Genomic DNA, 18,101 nt, shown 5'->3' with positions numbered 1-18,101 from the left:
TCAGTCCTGTGGAGGGCCCTTGGGGGGGCCATGAGCATTGGAGGAAGGAGCCCCAGCCTCAAACTGAAGGCTTAGATTAGGCTTCCTGGTGGATTGTGTTTCTAAGCCAAGACTCTCAGGATGAATGGAAATAGCAAGGTGCTGGGTGGAAGAGGCTGCGGATAGATGAGGAGAGAATGATCTGGCCATGGATACAGCTGGGGCAAGTCTTGTGTGGAAGGGAGAGCATATGGCATTTGTTCATTAATTCATTCATTCATCCCCATTAAATATTCATCAGGCACTTGCTGGGTGCCAGATGCTGTCCCCGGGGCTGGGTGTAGAGCAGAGAGCAGCACAAACATGGTTTCTGTGTCTTGGAGCGCACAGTCTAGTGGGAGAGGCCAATAGTAAATCAAACAGTTGCACAAACTATGACAAGTGCTCTGAGTAGAAGCGGCCCCTGCTGTGATGGAGAGTAAGAGGGCCCAGTTTGCATCGCTGGAGGGATGGACGTACCGAGGGAGCAACATGCTGAGTCCTAAGGTCTTTATGTTCAGTATCTGCAGTATGGCACTGCAGTGGGGAGAGATGGAGTTGGTCTGGAGAGGTCAGCGGTGACCACATCACACAGGGCCTCGCACAGCAGGCTGAGGGGCTGGGATCTGTCTTGAGGGCACTGGAGAGCCACAAGAGTGCTAGGATTAGGGGAGGGCAGGGTCAGCTCTGGGTACAGAAAGGCCTTCAGGGGCCATATGGGGAGGGACTGGAATGGGGAGAAGAATCTGAGTGAGGGTCCATGTGGGAGAGGACAAGGCTGAGGAGGGTCCCAGGCCCTGGGGGTGGAGAGTCTATAGAAGGAGAACAAGCAGAACTTGGTGGACAGTTGAGCCCTGGGGTCAAAGAGGGTTGGGGATATGATCGGAATGTAGCTGACACTCGGGCAGCAGACACAGTCGAAGAATTGGCTGGGCACAGCAGCTCACGCTGGTAATCCCAGCACTTTGGGAGGACGAGGCAGGTGGATCACTTGAGCCCAGGAGTTCAAGACCAGCCTGGGCAACATGGCGAAATGCCCTCTCTAATAAAAATACAAAAAATTAGCCGGGTGTGGTGGCACGCACCTGTAGTCCCTGCTACTTGTGAGGCTAAGGTGGGAGGATCACCTGAGCTTGGGAAATCAAGGCTACAGTGTGCAGTGATTGCACCACTGCACTCCAGCCTGGGCAACAGGAGTGAGACCCTGTCTCAAAAATACATATATACACACAGCAAAAAAAGAGTCTGGAGCTCAGAGGGACAGCTGGAGCTGGAGATCAAGATATAAATTGCTTAACAAGATTTATTTCTGCTCTCTAGGACAGGTGAGAAGAGCTCTTTGATATCCACAGGTGCTGAGTCATTTTTGCAGAGAGACATTAACCCCTTTTCCCTCTCCTGAGTTTGTCATCAGCTAAGAGAGAAATACAGGAGTAGATGGGAAGCCACGCTTTAGCTCAACTGGTGAGCTCCCTGAGAGCCTGATTAGAGGCATGCTCAATGTGCTGTCACAGCGGGCTCCTCATGCTGCCCCGGATTTAGTCAGGTTTAACCCCAGTCACAGTGTCGGACGACCCCAGGCCTTAATAGTGGGGCTCCTTGTCCTGGTCTGTACCAGAGCCTCTCTGTGTTAGTCGTACTGCTCATGCAGACACTGGCTTGCTTCTTCCCCCAGCTGGATGCCCTGGAGTTCCTCCATGAGAATGAGTATGTTCATGGAAATGTGACAGCTGAAAATATCTTTGTGGATCCAGAGGACCGGAGTCAGGTAAGAGCCAGCTCCTGCCCACTCTGGAAGATCTCTGGGCTCAGGTTCCCATCTGTCTCCAAATCTCTATTTATTTCACAGTGCTTATTACAGACAAAAGATTGCTGTCCATCGTATATAAAGAGCTCCTTCAAATAAAGAAGAAAAGATAAGCAACTTAGTAGGAAAATGGACAAAGGATAAGAAAAGCAATTCTTAAAAAAGAAATCCACAGGCTAGCTAAATAATATGAAAAGATATTCAACCTCCTTAGTAACTATAGAGATGTAACTTAAGATGCTATTTTCACCCTTTGAACAAAATTAAGAATGATGATAATATTCATTGCTGATAAGGATATAAGGAAGTAGGAATTCTTCATATACTGTTGGAAGCATGAATTGGGAAACCCTTTTGGAAGGCAGTTTGGCAGTAACAGTCAGAATCTTAAATGCACCTGTTTTTTATTTTTGTTTTTGTTTTGAGATGGAGTTTCACTCTTGTTGCCCAGGCTGGAGTGCAATGGCACGATCTCGGCTCACCACAACCTCCATCTCCTGGGTTCAAGCGATTCTCCTGTGTCAGCCTCCTTAGTAGCTGGGATTACAGGCATGCGCCACCAGGCTTGGCTAATTTTGTATTTTTAGTAGAGATGGAGTTTCTCCATGTTGGTCAGGCTGGCCTGGAACTCCTGACCTCAGGTGATCTGCCCGCCTTTGCCTCCCAAAGTGCTGGGATTACAGGCCTGAGCCACCACACCTGGCCAAAATGCACCTGTTTTTTGATCCACAACTTCCTGTCTTAGGAAGGTGTCTACCTATATATTCATAGGATTGAAAGATAAATGTACAAGATGTTCCTGGCAACATTGATTGTAATAGTGAAATGGGAAACACCTTAAGCAGGATACTCATTAAATAGTGTTTTAAAGTAACTTCTAATTGCTCTTACAATTACAAATGACAGAAACCCAACTTTACATGCCTTAAGCCAAAAACCAAAAGGGAGTGTGTGCAATTTATTAGTCCACGGAATGGAGCAATCCAGGACTGCACTGTCTCAGGCATGGCAGGATCCAGGAGCTCAAGCCCTGTCACTGGGAAACCAGCTCTCCCATCTCTGGACTCCTCATGCTTCTGCACTGCTCGTTGTCAGGCAGACTTGTTCCTCATGGTGACAAAATTGCCACCAGCAAATTAGGCTTAAATCCCCAAAGCTTAGCAGCCCTGGCAGAAACAGACCTGAACTGCATGGACTGAGAACTGAGGAAAGGCAATCCCAGATGAAAATCCTGGAACTAAGCATTAAGAATCTTCAGAGAAACAGAACTGGCAGGGTGTGTGTGTGTGTGTGTGCGTGTGTGTGTGTAGAGATTTATTATAAGGAATTGGCTTATTGATAATGGAAGGTAAGCAGTCCTGAGATTCTTCAATTTGCAATCTGGAGACCTAGGAGAGCCAATGATGTCAGTTCCAGTCCAAAGCCCAGCAGGCCTGAGACCCAAGAAGAGGGGTTGTTTCAGTTCAAGTCCAAAGGCAGGAAAAGACCAATGTTCTAGCTCAAGCAGTCAGGGAGGAGGAGCTTCTGGTTACTTAGCTTTTTATTCTGTTCACATCTTGAGTTGATTGAATGAGACCCACCCACATTAAGGAGAATAATCTGCCTTACTCAGTCTACACACCCCAGTGTTCATCTCATCCAGAACACCCTCATAGACACTCCCAGAATTGGGTTTGGCCAAATGTCTGGGCACCCCATGGCCCAGTCAAGTTGCCACATAAAAATGACCATCATGGCCAGGCCCATCGGCTCACGCCTATAATTCCAGCACTTTGGGAGGCCAAAGTGGAAGGATCGCTTGAGCCCAGGAGTTCGAGACCAGCCTGGGAAACACAGGAAACCTCGTCTCTACAAAATAAAAAATAATAACCTATCCAGGTGTAGTGGCATACACATGTGGTTCCAGCTACTCGGGAAGCTGAGGTAGAAGGATCACCTGAGCCCGGGAGATTGAGGGTGCAGTGAGCCACAATCATGGCACTGCACTCCAACCTGTGTGACCGAGTGAGACCCTGTCTCAAAACTTTAAAAAAAAATTTTATTTTTTTAATGAACACCACAAACTGAACAGAAAAACAAGGAGCAGGGGAAGTGTATAGGTCTTATATAGACAAAACCAACAGTTGTCCACTATCCATATGGTGGAATAAGATGCAGCCATTGAAGACGTGGACTGGGCACAGTGGCTCACACCTGTAATCCCAGCGCTTTGGGAGGCCAAGGCAGGAGGATCACTTGAGCCCAGGGGTTCAAGACCAGCCTGGGCAACAGGGCAAAACCCCATCTTTACAAAAAATACAAAAAATCATCTGGGCATGGTGGTGCATGCCTGTAGTCCCAGCTACTTGGGAGGCTGAGGTGGGAGGATCACTGGAGCCTAGGAGGCTGCAGTGAGCGGTGATCACACCACTGCACTCCAGCCTGGGTGACAAAGTGAAACCCCATCTCATAATAAATAAGTAAATATTTTTGAAAGGAGATTTGGTTAACTTTGTGTATCAGGCAGAAAGCATTTAACTTTTGTTTTAAACTCAGTTAAGCCTCATAAGAACCCTTTGAGGTGGGGACTATTATCATCATCATTTTACAAATGGAGAAATCATAGCAGAGAGAACTGGTATAGCTTGCCCGAGGTTGTACTGCCACCAGCGGGCTGAGCTGGTATTTGAACCCAGGCCATCTGGCCCGAGAGTTAATGCCCAGAACCACTATTAAAGTGTAAAGTGCTGGTGCCCAACAGGAGGTCTGGTGTAAGGCCTCTGTGGAAAACCAGAGCCCCCCCCCCATCCACATATGTTTACCTGGTTATTTAAAAAGGAAAAAAAAAACCATTTGGAATGATGCATAAGAAACTGTTACTAGTGGTTATTTCTGGGCAGTAGGTTTTAGGGGCTGGGAGGAAATATGGATGCTGGTTTGGGTTCTTTTTACTTCACATTATTTTTACTATCAGCATGGCTTAATTTTGTAAGTGAAAAATGTCATCTTTGGTGGAATGTTTGTTTTCACTTGCACCCATGATGGAAATCTCTGACTTCTGCTCTCCTAACCTCCAATCTGTATGGCTTTTCCCTGTGTCCACAGGTGACTTTGGCAGGCTATGGCTTCGCCTTCCGCTATTGCCCAAGTGGCAAACACGTGGCCTATGTGGAAGGCAGCAGGAGCCCTCACGAGGGGGACCTTGAGTTCATTAGCATGGACCTGCACAAAGGATGCGGTACGAGGCCAGGGACGGGTTTGGCACCACAGAGACATGCTTCTTATACAAGGGTAGCTCTAGGAGTTCACAGCCAGAGACAGCAGGTGGCCAGACAGGAGAGGCACTAAGGGCACCAGGACAGGATTGGAACCACAGACAGCGTCCCGACCGCAGGGGAGGTGGGTGGGGTAGCGGTTCAGCACCAAGGATAGTGGGAGGCTGGGCACTGGGGAGCCTGAGTTCCAGAGGTTGGGATTCAGGATCTGGTGTAGACTTGGAAGATGGGAGTTGCCTGGGAGTCATCCAGGAGGGGCTGTTGAGGAGGTGGTTGGCCACCATGTCTGGAGTGTGGGAGGGAAATCTGGGCAGAGGCTCTGCAGTATCTCAGAAGTTATCTGCCGAAGCCCTGGGAGAGGATGGGATCATCCAGGGAAAGTGTAGAGACTGGGAAAAGGGCCCAGGGCAGATTTCTTGAGCCCCTCTTTCTCACATCCCTTTATATCATGGTCGTCCACATGACTGCCACATCCTCCCACCTGACTGAGACTGAGCTCCCCCAGGGCAGGGATGGCACCCCTGCCTCCAGCATCAGGTGGTGGAAGGCCAGCACGGACAACAAGTAGTGCTTGTCAAGTGCTTACACAAAGCGTTGTCTAAATTAAGTGTTGTCTTATGCTCAGGAAGCATAAGAAAAATAAACCGTCAGAGTCTCCCCCGCCCTCCCCCACTTTGGCTGGGTTTGGTACCCATCCTTCTGGGCTCCCGTGTGTTCTGTGTCCTTTGTCACTCAGGTAGTCCCACACTATAGCTGTCTCCCCACTAGGCTGTCACAGGCTGGGACCCGACGAGATCCTGGTCTGGGTTTTCAGAAGTGAGCTGGGCCTGGCACACAGGTGCTGAGGCTTGATTGAATGAGTGTATGAATGAAAGAGGAGTGGATGAGGGTGACCTGGTAAAAGGGGCTGAGAGAATGGTTGAGTGAGAGTAAGTGAGAGAATTGAGTCAGCTTCTGCCTACTCATGAAAGTGAATAAGCGGAGGAGACAGCCCATATGGCTGGAAGGCTGAGTGCGTGAGTGTGTGGTTGAGTCAGAGAGGGGAAGGAAGGGGGGTGGACCCACCAGTGAGTGGAGCATCCAGACGAGCTGCCACCTCTACTCTTCCCTCCCCAGGGCCCTCCCGCCGCAGCGACCTCCAGAGCCTGGGCTACTGCATGCTGAAGTGGCTCTACGGGTTTCTGCCATGGACAAACTGCCTTCCCAACACTGAGGACATCATGAAGCAAAAACAGAAGTGAGTCTGGGGGTCAGCAGAACCCCTGCAGGTGGGCAGAAGCCCAGAGCCCAACTGGGAGCAGGAGGGAAGGGGAGGTGGCATCCAGCAGAGAGCCCAAGTCCCCTGAGCCGCACAGGCATGTGCTGCAGTGTCCACACAGCAGGCAAGGCAGGAGTTCCGGAGCCATGCCGCCTGGGCTCGGACTCTGGCCCCACCACTTTGGGGTGTTAACGTCTGCGAGCCTCAGTGTCCTGCTCCATGAGATGGTCTCCTACTAGCTTCCACCTTACGGGACTGCAAAGAGTTCAGGCAAGTCAGGTACACACAGCACTTAGCACAGGGCCTGGCTCGTAGAAAATGCTCGTTGTGTGTGGGAAACTATGACTTATTCATCACAAACATGCAGGCAACCTGAGCAGGATAGGCCCAGGCCCTGCCTCATCACTGGTAGCACCACCCATCCAAGGTCCACACTGCCAGATCAGTGCCTTCACCTCTGCGTGTAAACCACCAGGTCTTACCAGTGCTGGTTTAAACATTCAGCACCAAAGCCAGTGGACAGCCGAACATATGGGGAAGTTCTGGGGTGAGATTGAACACTAAGGGCATTGAGCAGCTGGACGCAGAGGGAGCACTAGGGGTATGGGTTCAGCACTAGGGACAGCAGGCAGCTGGGCACAGAAGGGAGGCACTAAGGTGTGTGTTCAGCACCAAGGACAGCAGGCAGCGGGACACAAAAGGGGAGTGCTAGGGGTGTGGGTTCAGCACCAGGGACAGCGGGGCACAAAATGGAAGCGCTGGGGGTATGGGTTCAGCACCAAGGCCAGTGGGCAGCTGATCCTAGCGGGCGTGCTAGGCATGCACTTCAGACATAAATATCAGTTGCTCAGGCCAGGCACGGTGGTTCATGCCTTAATCCCAGCACTTTGGGAGGCCAAGGCGGGTGGATCGCGAGGTCAGCAGTTCGAGACCAGCCTGGCCAACATAGTAAAACCCTGTCTCTACTGAAAATAACAAAAATTAGCCGGATGCCGTGGCGGGCACCTGTAATCCCAACTGAGGCAGGAGAACTGCTTGAACCCGGGAGGTGGAGGTGGCAGTGAGCCGAGCTCACGCCACTGCATTCCAGCCTGGGCGACAGAGCAAGACTCTGTCTCGAACTTGTTGCCCAAGTCATCTGGGAGGCAGCTGGCCATCTACATCTGAAATGCAGGAGTGAAGTCTAAAGGGAGACTCAGACCCCGGGAATATCTCCGGAGCCATCAGCTGAAGCCCCAGGAGAGGATGAGATTATCTGAGAAAGCATATAGAGTGAGAAGAGGGTGAACCCTCCAGTAAATGGCATTAAGTCCCTCATACTTCCCTGTCCTTAGTGTGCCGTGAAGTCCTTCCCAGTCCTTCCCCCACATGAAGCCTTTCTCGTTTTACTCCCTTCGTGTCTCCCAACTTCCTTCTCTCAACCATGGACAGCTGCTCAAGCACATTTAACGTGTGTTCTGCTGATATGTTCACTTAGATGTATTTGTACCCTCAAAATCGCATGCTGGCTGTGGTGCTGTGTGTGATTTGCGTAAGTGATGTTCCACTCTGCATCTCATCTGTCTCTGGCTCTCTTCAGCTTTAACCCTATCCCTACATGTGGACCGAGTTCACTGCTTCTGACTCCTGCTTCTAAATCAATTTTCTATAGATATGTCTGTGTCCTTAAACTATATATGGTGGTGCTGTGTGTTTAATTTGTATAAATGGTACTATGCTCTAAACCTCACGCTGTTTCTTGCCTTCTTTCACTCAATGTTATGTTTTTAACTTTAACTACACACTTAGTTCACTACTTCTGAATACTCCTAAATGTGTTAGTTTAGATGCATCTGTGTCCTTAAAAACTCTGTGACGTTCTTGGGTGTGTGTTTAATTGCCATAAGTGGCACCATGCCCAGAATTTCATCCTCCTTCAGACGAGGGGATGTGTGTCGTCATTTTGGCTTCCTTCCACGGAGTGTTCAAAGCTAACATTTATTATATATTTGTCTGTGCCAGGCACTGCCCCTGGTGCTTCCCCCGCATCCTCACAACTGCTCTGAGCTGCGTGCTCTCATGATCTGTGGCACAGAGAGCTTAGGTAATCAGCTCAGGCCACACAGCTACTAAGCAGGGGCTCCTGGGCTCAAACCCAGGCCATTCAACCCCAGAGACAGCCCCTGTCACCTACGTGCTGCTTCCCAAGTGGAGGTGAACTGGTGGTGCCTGGACCCAGCCTACCTTCACTCAACAAATACTGAACCCCTGCCATATGCTAGACTCTGTTCTAGGCCCTGGGGATACAAGAGTGAGTAAGACAAAAATCCCTGCCCTCAGGGAGCTCACATCCTATTGGGGGAGACAGGAGCTAAAGGGTGAAACACACGGTGTGTCAGAGGTCAGACTGATGGGGGTCATGAGGCCAGGTCCTGGGTGTCCACTGGTGGGACTGCAGCACACTTGTAGGTCTAATGTCAGGAGCAGGTCTCACAGCGATGGTAACAGGTAAAATGCCCCCTGAAGGACCATGAAGCTTTAAACAGTGGCAAGAACGATGTCACAGTTTGATGCTAATTTGCCCCAACATCTCTGCAGAAAGAGGGAGAGACAGGCCTTCAGCCGCCAGACTTCCGCAGGCAACCTCTGTATGGGAAGCCAGCCTCAGAACCCACTAGACCACAAGTCCATTGCCCCATTTTCTTGGAGCTTATTTTTACACTTACTCTCTAGCTTTAACAGATGGTGCTGGAGTTTTCTGCTCACAGTAGTGAGACAAAGGTTTCTTTTGAAATGAAACCAGGTGAAAACGATGAGTCACAGAATGAGCGGTCCGCTGGAGTCCCTGTGTGAGTGAAGGTAGTGAAATGCCCCCTCACACACTCTGATGGGTTAGTTCAGGACAAGACTGAGCTGCTCTCACAAGGAGACCCCAAACACTGCAGCTTCCATGAGGGAGGGTTCACTTCTCTCCCTAACAGTCCCAACGCGGAAGACTGAGGGCAGTAGGGGGACCTCAATTTCCTGTGACACACACATACATTCTTCTCTGGATACAACAGAGAGCACACATTGTGGGTGCCCAAGAAATAGGAGCAGATCTGGCGTGGTGGCTCATGCCTGTAATCCCAGCAGTTTGAAAGCTTAGGTGGGCAGATTGCTTGAGCCCAGGAGTTTGAGACCAGCCTGGGCAACATGGTGAGACCCCATCTCTACAAAAAAAGTAGCCGGGTGTGGTGGCACGTGCCTGTAGTCCCAGCTACTCAGGAGGCTGAGGTGGAAGGATCACTTGAGTCCAAGGAGGTGGAGGCTGCAGTGAGCTGTGATTGTGTCACTGCACTCCAGCCTGGGCAACAGAGTGAGACCCTGTCTCAAAAAAAAAAAGGAAAGAAAAATCGTAGTGGAATGAAGAACAACTAAGGAGTGTATGCTGATCCCACCCAGGCTTCAGTGTCGACACAGAGGTCGGGGAGACGCAGCCCCAGTGTCGGGGATTCCAGGGCTGGGAGGAGACACGGACAGGAAGCAGGAGCTTCAGGTGAGGGTGGAGGTAGCCCGGCGCTGTGGGAGCAGAGGGGAGGCACAGGACCCTGCCACCGGCTCCTGGAAACCCTCACCTGGGAGATGCCTGACCTGGTCTGTAGAGAACACAAGAGCCTCCCAGGTGGGCAAGGGGGAGGCAAGATTCCTAGGCAGACAGGACAGCACAGCTCTGAACCCTCTCCACTCATGCATTCAGTGCCAGGTTCCTAAGGCCAGTGGCTGTGCTGGACACCCAGGTTAGAATCAGCCCATGGTGCCTCTGCACTCCGATCTTGTCAGGGAAACCGGTCGCCAAGGCTCCCCTGGGTTGAGTCTTCTCCCCACTTCACTTCCTAACTCCTGAGAGCAGTCATATTGCCCTTTTCACATCCCCCCACCTAAAGAGACTTTTGATGAATGCGACTGGTTCCCAGAGAGGGTCTGCACTCGCCGACATGGTGCAGGGTGAGTAAGACAGGTCATGGTAATCATCTCATATCAATGATAGCAGCATGGATAACAGTAATTCCACAGTCCCAGCTCCAGACCACGACCATAGAGGGCCAGGCACACAAAAATGCTCTCTGGAGAGTAGCTGGCGATGTTGACACTGTCCCCCCCAGACACACCTCCTCACCCCCAGCCCATCGTCTGTTAGCCCAGACAATAACCAAGGGGACCACAAGGGGGCAATGTTGCTACATGCTCGTTTCCTGGCACCCTAAGGTGCCCTGCGCTAGGACGGTTTACTGGTATACATGGCGTTTTTCCATTCATTCAACAGATACTCATTTTTTGCACATTATAGTTCACGACAGACAGAATGAGTAAAAGAAGGAGGAGAGGCAGTTTAAGTCCCTGAGGCTTTCTGGCATTCAAGGCCTCTTGCTGGGCAAAGCACAAATAAGAGCCAGCTTTGGACCCGCTGTTAGGGCTGCCCAGCTGGTCAGGGAGAGCCCATGGCAGGCAGTGGTACTGGCATTGCTGTGCAGCGTATAATTTCCTGTTGATGGCACAACCGGGCCTTCCTCCACATGTATGTCGATGGCCGCCGTGGGACATCCGCAGACCTACGCACAGGCCCAGGAGGGACGGAGTTCTTCTGCCTGGAGGGGTCTGGGGAAGACTTCCTAGGAGGCCAAGCCCTCGAGCTGTATCTCAAAGGGAGAACAGCCACCTGCCAGAGCTCAGGGTGGGGAAGACCACCCAGGCAGCAAGAGTGATACGCGCAGAGGCAGATGTGCGTGGATGTGTGGCCTGGTGGGACTAGGAGTCCTTTGGTGTGGCTGGGACATACAATGGGAGGAAGGAGTGGGGAGACGGAGCCAGAAGGTGGCCAGTGTGTGCTGGGGAGCCACGGGAGGGAGGGCGGACTGCGAGCAGGGAGGGTCAGGGACAGGTGTAAAGAGAACCTCTGGGGCCACGTGGGGATACACAGGAGGCCAGGGAGGAGTTGAGGTCCAGAGAGAAAGGATGAGGGCTGAGCTGGGCCCAGATCCATGGGGCAGAGGAGGACATGGGGCAGAGAGAGTTGAGAAGCAGGAGGGTGGGGCTGGGGGATGGCGAAGGCAGGGTCAGAGAACAGTGACTGGGCAGGTGGTGGGAGCTGGCCCGATGGGCCAGACAGAGAAGTGGAGGGGCTGGGCCTGGAGGATGGAGCAGAGGCAGTGGGCGAATCAGGATTTTTCCTGAACAGCCAAAGAGGGGTGCGCTGCATGCACGCATGTGTGTTATACATATATGTGTGTGTGTGTATGTACATATACAGTCCTGATTATTCAGAGTCTATATGTGTGAATTCTCTTACTCACTAGAAGTAGTTGTAATCCCAAATCAGTTCTTGCTGTTCTTTCATGGCCACTTAATAGACACAGTGTGTGGCCGGGCGCGGTGGCTCACGCTTGTAGTCCCAGCACTTTGGGAGGCCGAAGCAGGCGGATCACGAGGTCAGGAGATCGAGACCACGGTGAAACCCGGTCTCTACTAAAAATACAAAAAAATTAGCCGGGCGTGGTGGCGGGCGCCTGTAGTCCCAGCTACTCGGAGAGGCTGAGGCAGGAGAATGGCGTGAACCCGGGAGGCGGAGCTTGCAGTGAGCCGAGATTGCGCCACTGCATTCCAGCCTGGGTAATAGAGCGAGACTCCATCTCAAAAAAAAAAAAAAATAGACACAGTGTGGAGAAAAATTTTAATCATCTGACACACATGTTCCCAGCCTAGGTTGGAGCCAGACAGCATTCTGCCTCCCTATTTCAGCCCCCACACTATATACGCCGGTGTCCTTTTCACTGTTTAGTTAATGCTACTTTTTTTCCTGTTTTTATGCTTTTTGTCAGTGATTATGCCATTTAAAATGGCCTCAGCCAGGCGTGGTGGCTCACATCTGTAATCCCAGCACTTTGGGAGGCCGAGACAGGAGGATCAGACCAGCCTGGGCAACATAGTGAGACCCCATCTCCACAAAAAATCAAACAGCCACTTAGCATAATGCTGAAGTGCTGTCTGATGTCCTGAAGCCTGAGATGGTTAATAATTCGTGTGTTTTATCAGCTTTGTTCAGGCATGAGCTACGGTGCTGTTGGCCATGAGTTTGTGGGGAATTCTTATCATTTCAGGTTGCCTTGGCATTCATTTGAATGTAAGTTGGACTTTGTCATGCCAGAAACAAGGCTTGGTCACCCTCAACACGGTTTCCAGTTTTCCACCTCCTCCCAGTTCCTCCATGTGGTTGACCCAGATATCTCCCTTATGCAGCCACCTCCGGGGGAGCACCTCCCTCCCTATGGGTCAGCCACAGACAGCCTACTTGACGGCCCTGCTGGCCCCCACATCCCACTGAACTGTGCGGATGCCACAGTGACCCCCTCTCAGGCACAGCATGACCTCCTGGAAGTTGAGCCTGCTTGCTTTGAACCCACCAGTTAAAATCCCCTCAAAATGTTTGGATACCGCCCATTGGCCCCTCACAGCCACGAGCTCCCTGACCAGTGTGCATGTGTGTGTATGTCTGTGTGTGGGGGGGGGCAGGTGGGGAGGTCACCTTTGGGTGTGCCATGTGCCCCCAGGACCTGTAAGTAATAAAATCTTTATTTCCATCTGGGATCTTTCCCCATCATCGAAGGGATCCTCTCCTTCTTAAGGATCCCAGATTGAAAGAGTTCAATGCTAATGAATCAGCAATACTTATTACATAAGACGTCTTTCAACGGAAACATACATAAAACAAAGTGTATTGTTTTATTTTGTTTTGTTTTTGAGATGGAGTCTTGCTCTGTCACCCAGGCTGGAGTGCAGTGGCACGATCTAGGCTCACTGCAAGCTCCGCCTCCCAGATTCACACCATTCTCCTGCCTCAGCCTCCCGAGTAGCTGGGACCACAGGCGCCTGCCACCATGCCCAGCTAGTTTTTTGTATTTTTAGTAGGGACAGGATTTCACCGTGTTAGCCAGGATGGTCTCGATCTCCTGACCTCGTGATCCACCTGCCTCTGCCTCCCAAAGTGCTGGGATTACAGGCGTGAGCCACTGTGCCTGGCCAAAACAAGGTGTATTGATCGGGGAAAATCATGTGGCCAGAGGCTTGCAGGAAGCCAGTGCTGTTTCCCTTGGGAGCAATGGTAGTGGATTGGTTGATTCAGTGTTCACAGCAACTTTGAGAACATGACTTCCCTGGATGGCAGAGGGGACTGTACATATATCTTAGGCTGTGTATATATCTTAGGCATTGTTTTAAAAGGTTGCTCTCCTTTACCTAAAAGACCTTTCACATGTGTTTCTGTCCCTTCAGGTTTGTTGATAAGCCGGGGCCCTTCGTGGGACCCTGCGGTCACTGGATCAGGCCCTCAGGTACGTCCTGAAGGGAGCAGGAATAGGCAGGGACCTGGGCGGGACCTGGTGGCTCATATCCATCTAGGGGTGGCTTCTCCTTACACCTCTTCATTTTTTTTAGTTTTCCAAATTGCATTTGTAATATGTACCCATTGTAGAAAGACAAAATTGTCAAAAAATTCACGGGTGCCTCTGAACAACAGCAAAACAAAAACAACGTTTTTTTGAAGACAGAGTAATTTTTTTTTTTTTTTTTTAGACAGGGTCTAGCTCTCTCACCCAGGCTGGAGTGCAGTGGTAGGATCTCAGCTCACTGCAATCTCCACCTCCCAGGTTCAAGCGATTCTCGTGCCTCAGCCTCCCAAGTAGCTGGGATTGCAGGCGTGCGTCACCATACCTGGCTAGTTTTCTGTATTTTTAGTAGAGACGGGGTTTCATCATGTTGCCCAGGCTGGTCTCGAACCCCTGGCTTCAACTGATCTACCCACCTAGGCGTCTCAAAGTGCTGGGATTACAGGCAAGAGCCACCATGCCTGGCCATTTTTATGAACAAAAAATAGGCTCACCCTACATACATCTCATTCTATCTCTTGCTTTTTTCACTTAACCCTGGGGCTGTCCTTCATGCCCTTCCTTATAGATGCACCACAGCTTTTATTGACAGCTGCACAATGGTCATGGTTTGGCCGCACCATAACTTGTAACGCCAATCCCTGTTGCTGGGTATTTGCACGGTCTTGTTTGGGTGTGGGAGGTGTTTGTTGTTCCTGTTGTCTTTGTGCCCCTCCTGAAGAGCTTTGATGCTTTTCTTCAAGCTGGAGGCAGAAGTGGACAGACAGAAACAGATAGCTTGTCCCCTCTGGCTCTCTCAGGCTCATTTTTGAATTACTTTAAATCCCTGGGTTCAGATCATGGCTCAGCTGCCCAAGTGACACTCCCCTCCAGTTCTACCTCTGTGAACCTTGGGCCTCGAGGATTTTAAGCCGGTCAACCAGAGGTTGGAGGTGGAGGTGAGACAGGGCCCGCCCTCTTTAAAGATACATCCTAAATATTTATGTGCAGGTGGACTGCATTGCTAGCTGGGATTTGCTTTAAAACACTGCAGGCTGGGGGAGGGGTCTTGATGAAACGAGATTGGCTGTGAGGTGATTCTTGTTGAAACTGAGTGATGGGTACCTGGGTGTTCATGCCCTTCTACTGGTGCCTGTGTATGACATTTTCCAAAACCGAAAAACAATTGAAGTCCTCTGGCAATGCCAGGCAACAAGAAAATGGGCACTTTTGCTGAGACCCTCATGCCCCTCAGTCCCCCACCCCGCCACTCTTGGGCGCAGACCCCCAGGATCGGGGTTGGGGGACCCCTCTCAGGCTCTCCCTTACTGGGGGTTGTCTTGACCACAGAGACCCTGCAGAAGTACCTGAAGGTGGTGATGACCCTCAAGTATGAGGAGAAGCCACCCTACGCCATGCTGAGAAACAACCTAGAAGCTCTGCTGCAGGATCTGCATGTGTCTCCATATGACCCCATTGACCTCCCAGTGGTGCCCTAGGTGGAATCCAAGTGGGAAGAGCTTGTGAGTCTTAAGCCCTCTCACCCCTTGCCCTCGCCCCAGCCCTGCCCCAGCCTCCAAGAGACGCTTCCCAGAGGCTGTTCCACGTTCATCCCAGGGCCCAGCTTCCCAGGGAGATGCTGGGTTTTTCCACAGGGTCCTTGAACTTCCCAACCTCCAGGAATGGCAAGTAAGAGAAACCCGGCTCAACTTGGCTTTAAGAAAAGGGGGGTTGATTGGCTGTTGTTGCTAGAAAATTCTAAGGGGGAGCTTCAGGCACAACGGGATTCAGGGCCTCAAAAATAGCATCAAGACGTTGTCTGTCTCTTGCCATCTTCTGTCCCTTCTTGCATCCATGCCTCCCTGTGTCCTTCCACTCGGCCACCTGTAGTCTCTACTTTCCTTTGGCCTGTCCTCCTTGGCACCCCCATACCCAAAAGGTAGCTGCTCCATGCCTTCGGGTCTTGTTCATAGTGCACACTACCCCTTCCTGTGGATGACGGACACTCCTCACAGCCAGCAGCTGGGCGTTTGCTTAGTTTCCCAGATTTTTATTTTACAAACAGTGCTTCCTGTGTGCACAGCCCGGCTGCTGGCGCACGCTGTCTGTGGATGGAGGTATCAACTTGACAGTGCTGACTAGATGGCTTTACTTCCATCAGCACTTTGTGTAAATGTGCAGGAATTTTTGCAAGGTCGAAGACAGACTACACAGTAAATTTTGGCAAGAGTGCAGAGATGTGTGCTGAAGAGGAGCTTCTCCAGGCTCCTTTTCTCTCCCCGGAGTAGTCATTTCTCTCATTGGGGTTGGCTGGAACCAAAGCTTAGTGCTTTGTCTAACTCGGCACCACCTGGGGGCATTTGGCAGTGTCTGGAGACACTTGGTTGTCAGGATGCGGGACAGTGGAGGCCAGGATGCTGCCTGACATCCTGCGACACGCAGCATGGTCCCTACCTCTACTCCCCAACAAAGAATTCCCTGGCCCCAATGGTCAGCAGCGCCGCGATTGTGAGATCCTGGTCACGGGGCATCTTGAACAGCGTCTGCTTTTGGCGGCCTGTCTCCCTGTGCAGTGACGTTCTTCTTGGCACTTGGATTACAAGTGCTTCTACATTCCCACAACCTTTCCTTACATCTGAGGCTGAAGCATGAGCTGACACGTGTGTGTCAAGAGATTCGCGGAGCACCTGCGCAGAGTGGGCCAGTGGTGAGGGGTGGGGGCTCTTTTTTCTCTGGTGGAGTAGCAGGCTCTCTGCTTCAACCAGAGGTGCCAAGAGTAAAGTCATGACCTGTGCCAGTCTCACTCTTTGCCCCACCTCTCCAGCTCGATACACAGCTCCTCCTCCATGCACCCAGTTATCCAGGCCAGACAGCTCGGGGTCCTCCCCGACACCCTTGCTCCCTCAGCAGCCTCCTCCAAACCTTCGGTCCCGGGTGAGACTGACCACGGGGTCACTTGTCACAGTCTCCTGCTGGCAGCCAGTTCCTCCAGGGCAGGGTCGCGTCTGACTCTGTCATCTCTGCTTTTCTGGCATGGCACAGGGCAGAGGCTTCGTCCTGTTTATCAATGGAGCGAGCCCAGGCTTGCCGTCATCGGTGCCGCCCTGTCTCAGTGCCTTCCTGTCACCCAGGGCAAAGGGCGTTTAGAACCCAACACCTGACAGCCCCCTAAGGTCTCCACCGTCTCACACCCACGCGCTCCCTGGAGGCCACTCGCTCAGCCCCTTGGTTGAGAACATAACGAGGAGATGACATTTAAGGAGCCCGGTGATCTTTGAGCACCTTGAAGGTCGTCTTGCCTCTGCTGCACAGCAGCTCCTTGCCTTGGCCTGAGGCCGAGCTCCCTTCTTCCCCCGTGCACGATGCGCCAGCCACACCCCCGCCCCTCCAATTCTAGACCAGGCCAAGCTGGACTCCACCCTGGAACCTTTGCACCCGCCATCCCAAGGTCTGGAAAGCTCCCCTCATCCTGGTTTTATGCACCTGCTGCTTCTCAAAACCCAAGGCCTTCCCCATCCTCCATGAGGCGTCCTCACTGCCTCCCCACCCACTTGCTCATCATGTCACCTGTTTTCCACACAGCTCTTGTTCCCATCTGGAGAGAAGCGTGTGTTTAGTGTGTAGTCTCCACCCCCCTCCTCCTCATCCTAAGCCCAGCAGGGGCTCCTCATCCCGTATGGTCATGATGACATCCCCCAGTACCTAGAAGATGACATCCCCAGAACCTAGAAGGTGCCTGGCATCAAGTGAAGGCACAGAGGGTATTCGTTGGATGAATGAGACACTAACAGCATTTTTATTGTCTCCCAGAACTTTCCATTTGCAGTGCGCAACAGAAAAAAAAAATGAAATAATGTGACTCAAGGCCTGCTGTTTAATCACAGATAAGCTTCTAGAACAAGCCCTGGAATGTGCATTCCTGCCACTGGTTTCAGGATACTCATCAGTCCTGATTAGCCTCCTGGAGGGCCCCAGTCTCTCTCCAGTGAATGTGAAGTTCCCCATCTCGGTGGCCTGCCCTTAAGCCAGTGTCCTAGCAAGGCTGGATGGGGTTGGGCTGGCCCGCAGGGGGGACCCCTCCTCCCCTTGACACCTCTGTGCTTTGGTAATAAATTGTTTTACCAGAGCTTGAGGAGCCAGTGTGTCTGCAAAAGTTCTTTTGGGGCCCAGGTGCGGTGGCTCATGCCTGTAATCCCAGCACTTTGAGAGGCCAAGACAGGAGGATCACCTAAGCTCAAGTTTGAGACCAGCCTGGGCAACAGGGTGAAACCCATCTCTACAAAAAATGCAAAAATCAGCTAGGTGTGGTGGTGGATGCCTGTAGTCCCAGCTACTTGGGAGGCTGAAGCAGGAGGATTACCTGAGCCCAGCAGGTCGAGGCTGCA

The 18,101-nt window shown here is 51.6% G+C and overlaps 1 protein-coding gene across 9 annotated transcripts in view; it reads left to right on the top strand.

Moving 5' to 3' along the window:
- VRK3 (VRK serine/threonine kinase 3) overlaps nt 1-17,842 on the top strand; it is a 48,554-nt gene extending 30,712 nt beyond the window's left edge. For 3 of the 9 annotated variants that reach the window (XM_030821109.1, XM_030821107.1, XM_030821110.1), the window contains 5 exons: nt 1,694-1,786; nt 4,910-5,042; nt 6,196-6,316; nt 13,625-13,683; nt 15,067-17,842. In XM_030821109.1, coding sequence (XP_030676969.1) covers nt 1,694-1,786; nt 4,910-5,042; nt 6,196-6,316; nt 13,625-13,683; nt 15,067-15,215 — 555 coding nt within the window. In that variant the 3' untranslated portion in view covers nt 15,216-17,842. Of the gene's footprint in view, nt 1-1,693; nt 1,787-4,909; nt 5,043-6,195; nt 6,317-7,427; nt 8,062-12,453; nt 12,934-13,624; nt 13,684-15,066 lie in introns of those variants that run through there. The other 6 variants (XM_030821108.1, XM_012509908.2, XM_030821111.1 and 3 more) reach the window with 6 other exon arrangements.
- The last annotated feature ends 259 nt before the right edge of the window (nt 17,843-18,101 follow it).

The sequence above is a fragment of the Nomascus leucogenys genome, chromosome 10, assembly GCF_006542625.1.
Source record: "Nomascus leucogenys isolate Asia chromosome 10, Asia_NLE_v1, whole genome shotgun sequence".
In the NCBI taxonomy this organism is placed as follows: Eukaryota; Metazoa; Chordata; class Mammalia; order Primates; family Hylobatidae; genus Nomascus; species Nomascus leucogenys.
The sequence above is the reverse complement of the archived record's forward strand: the minus strand, read 5'-3'. Positions and strand labels throughout refer to the sequence as shown.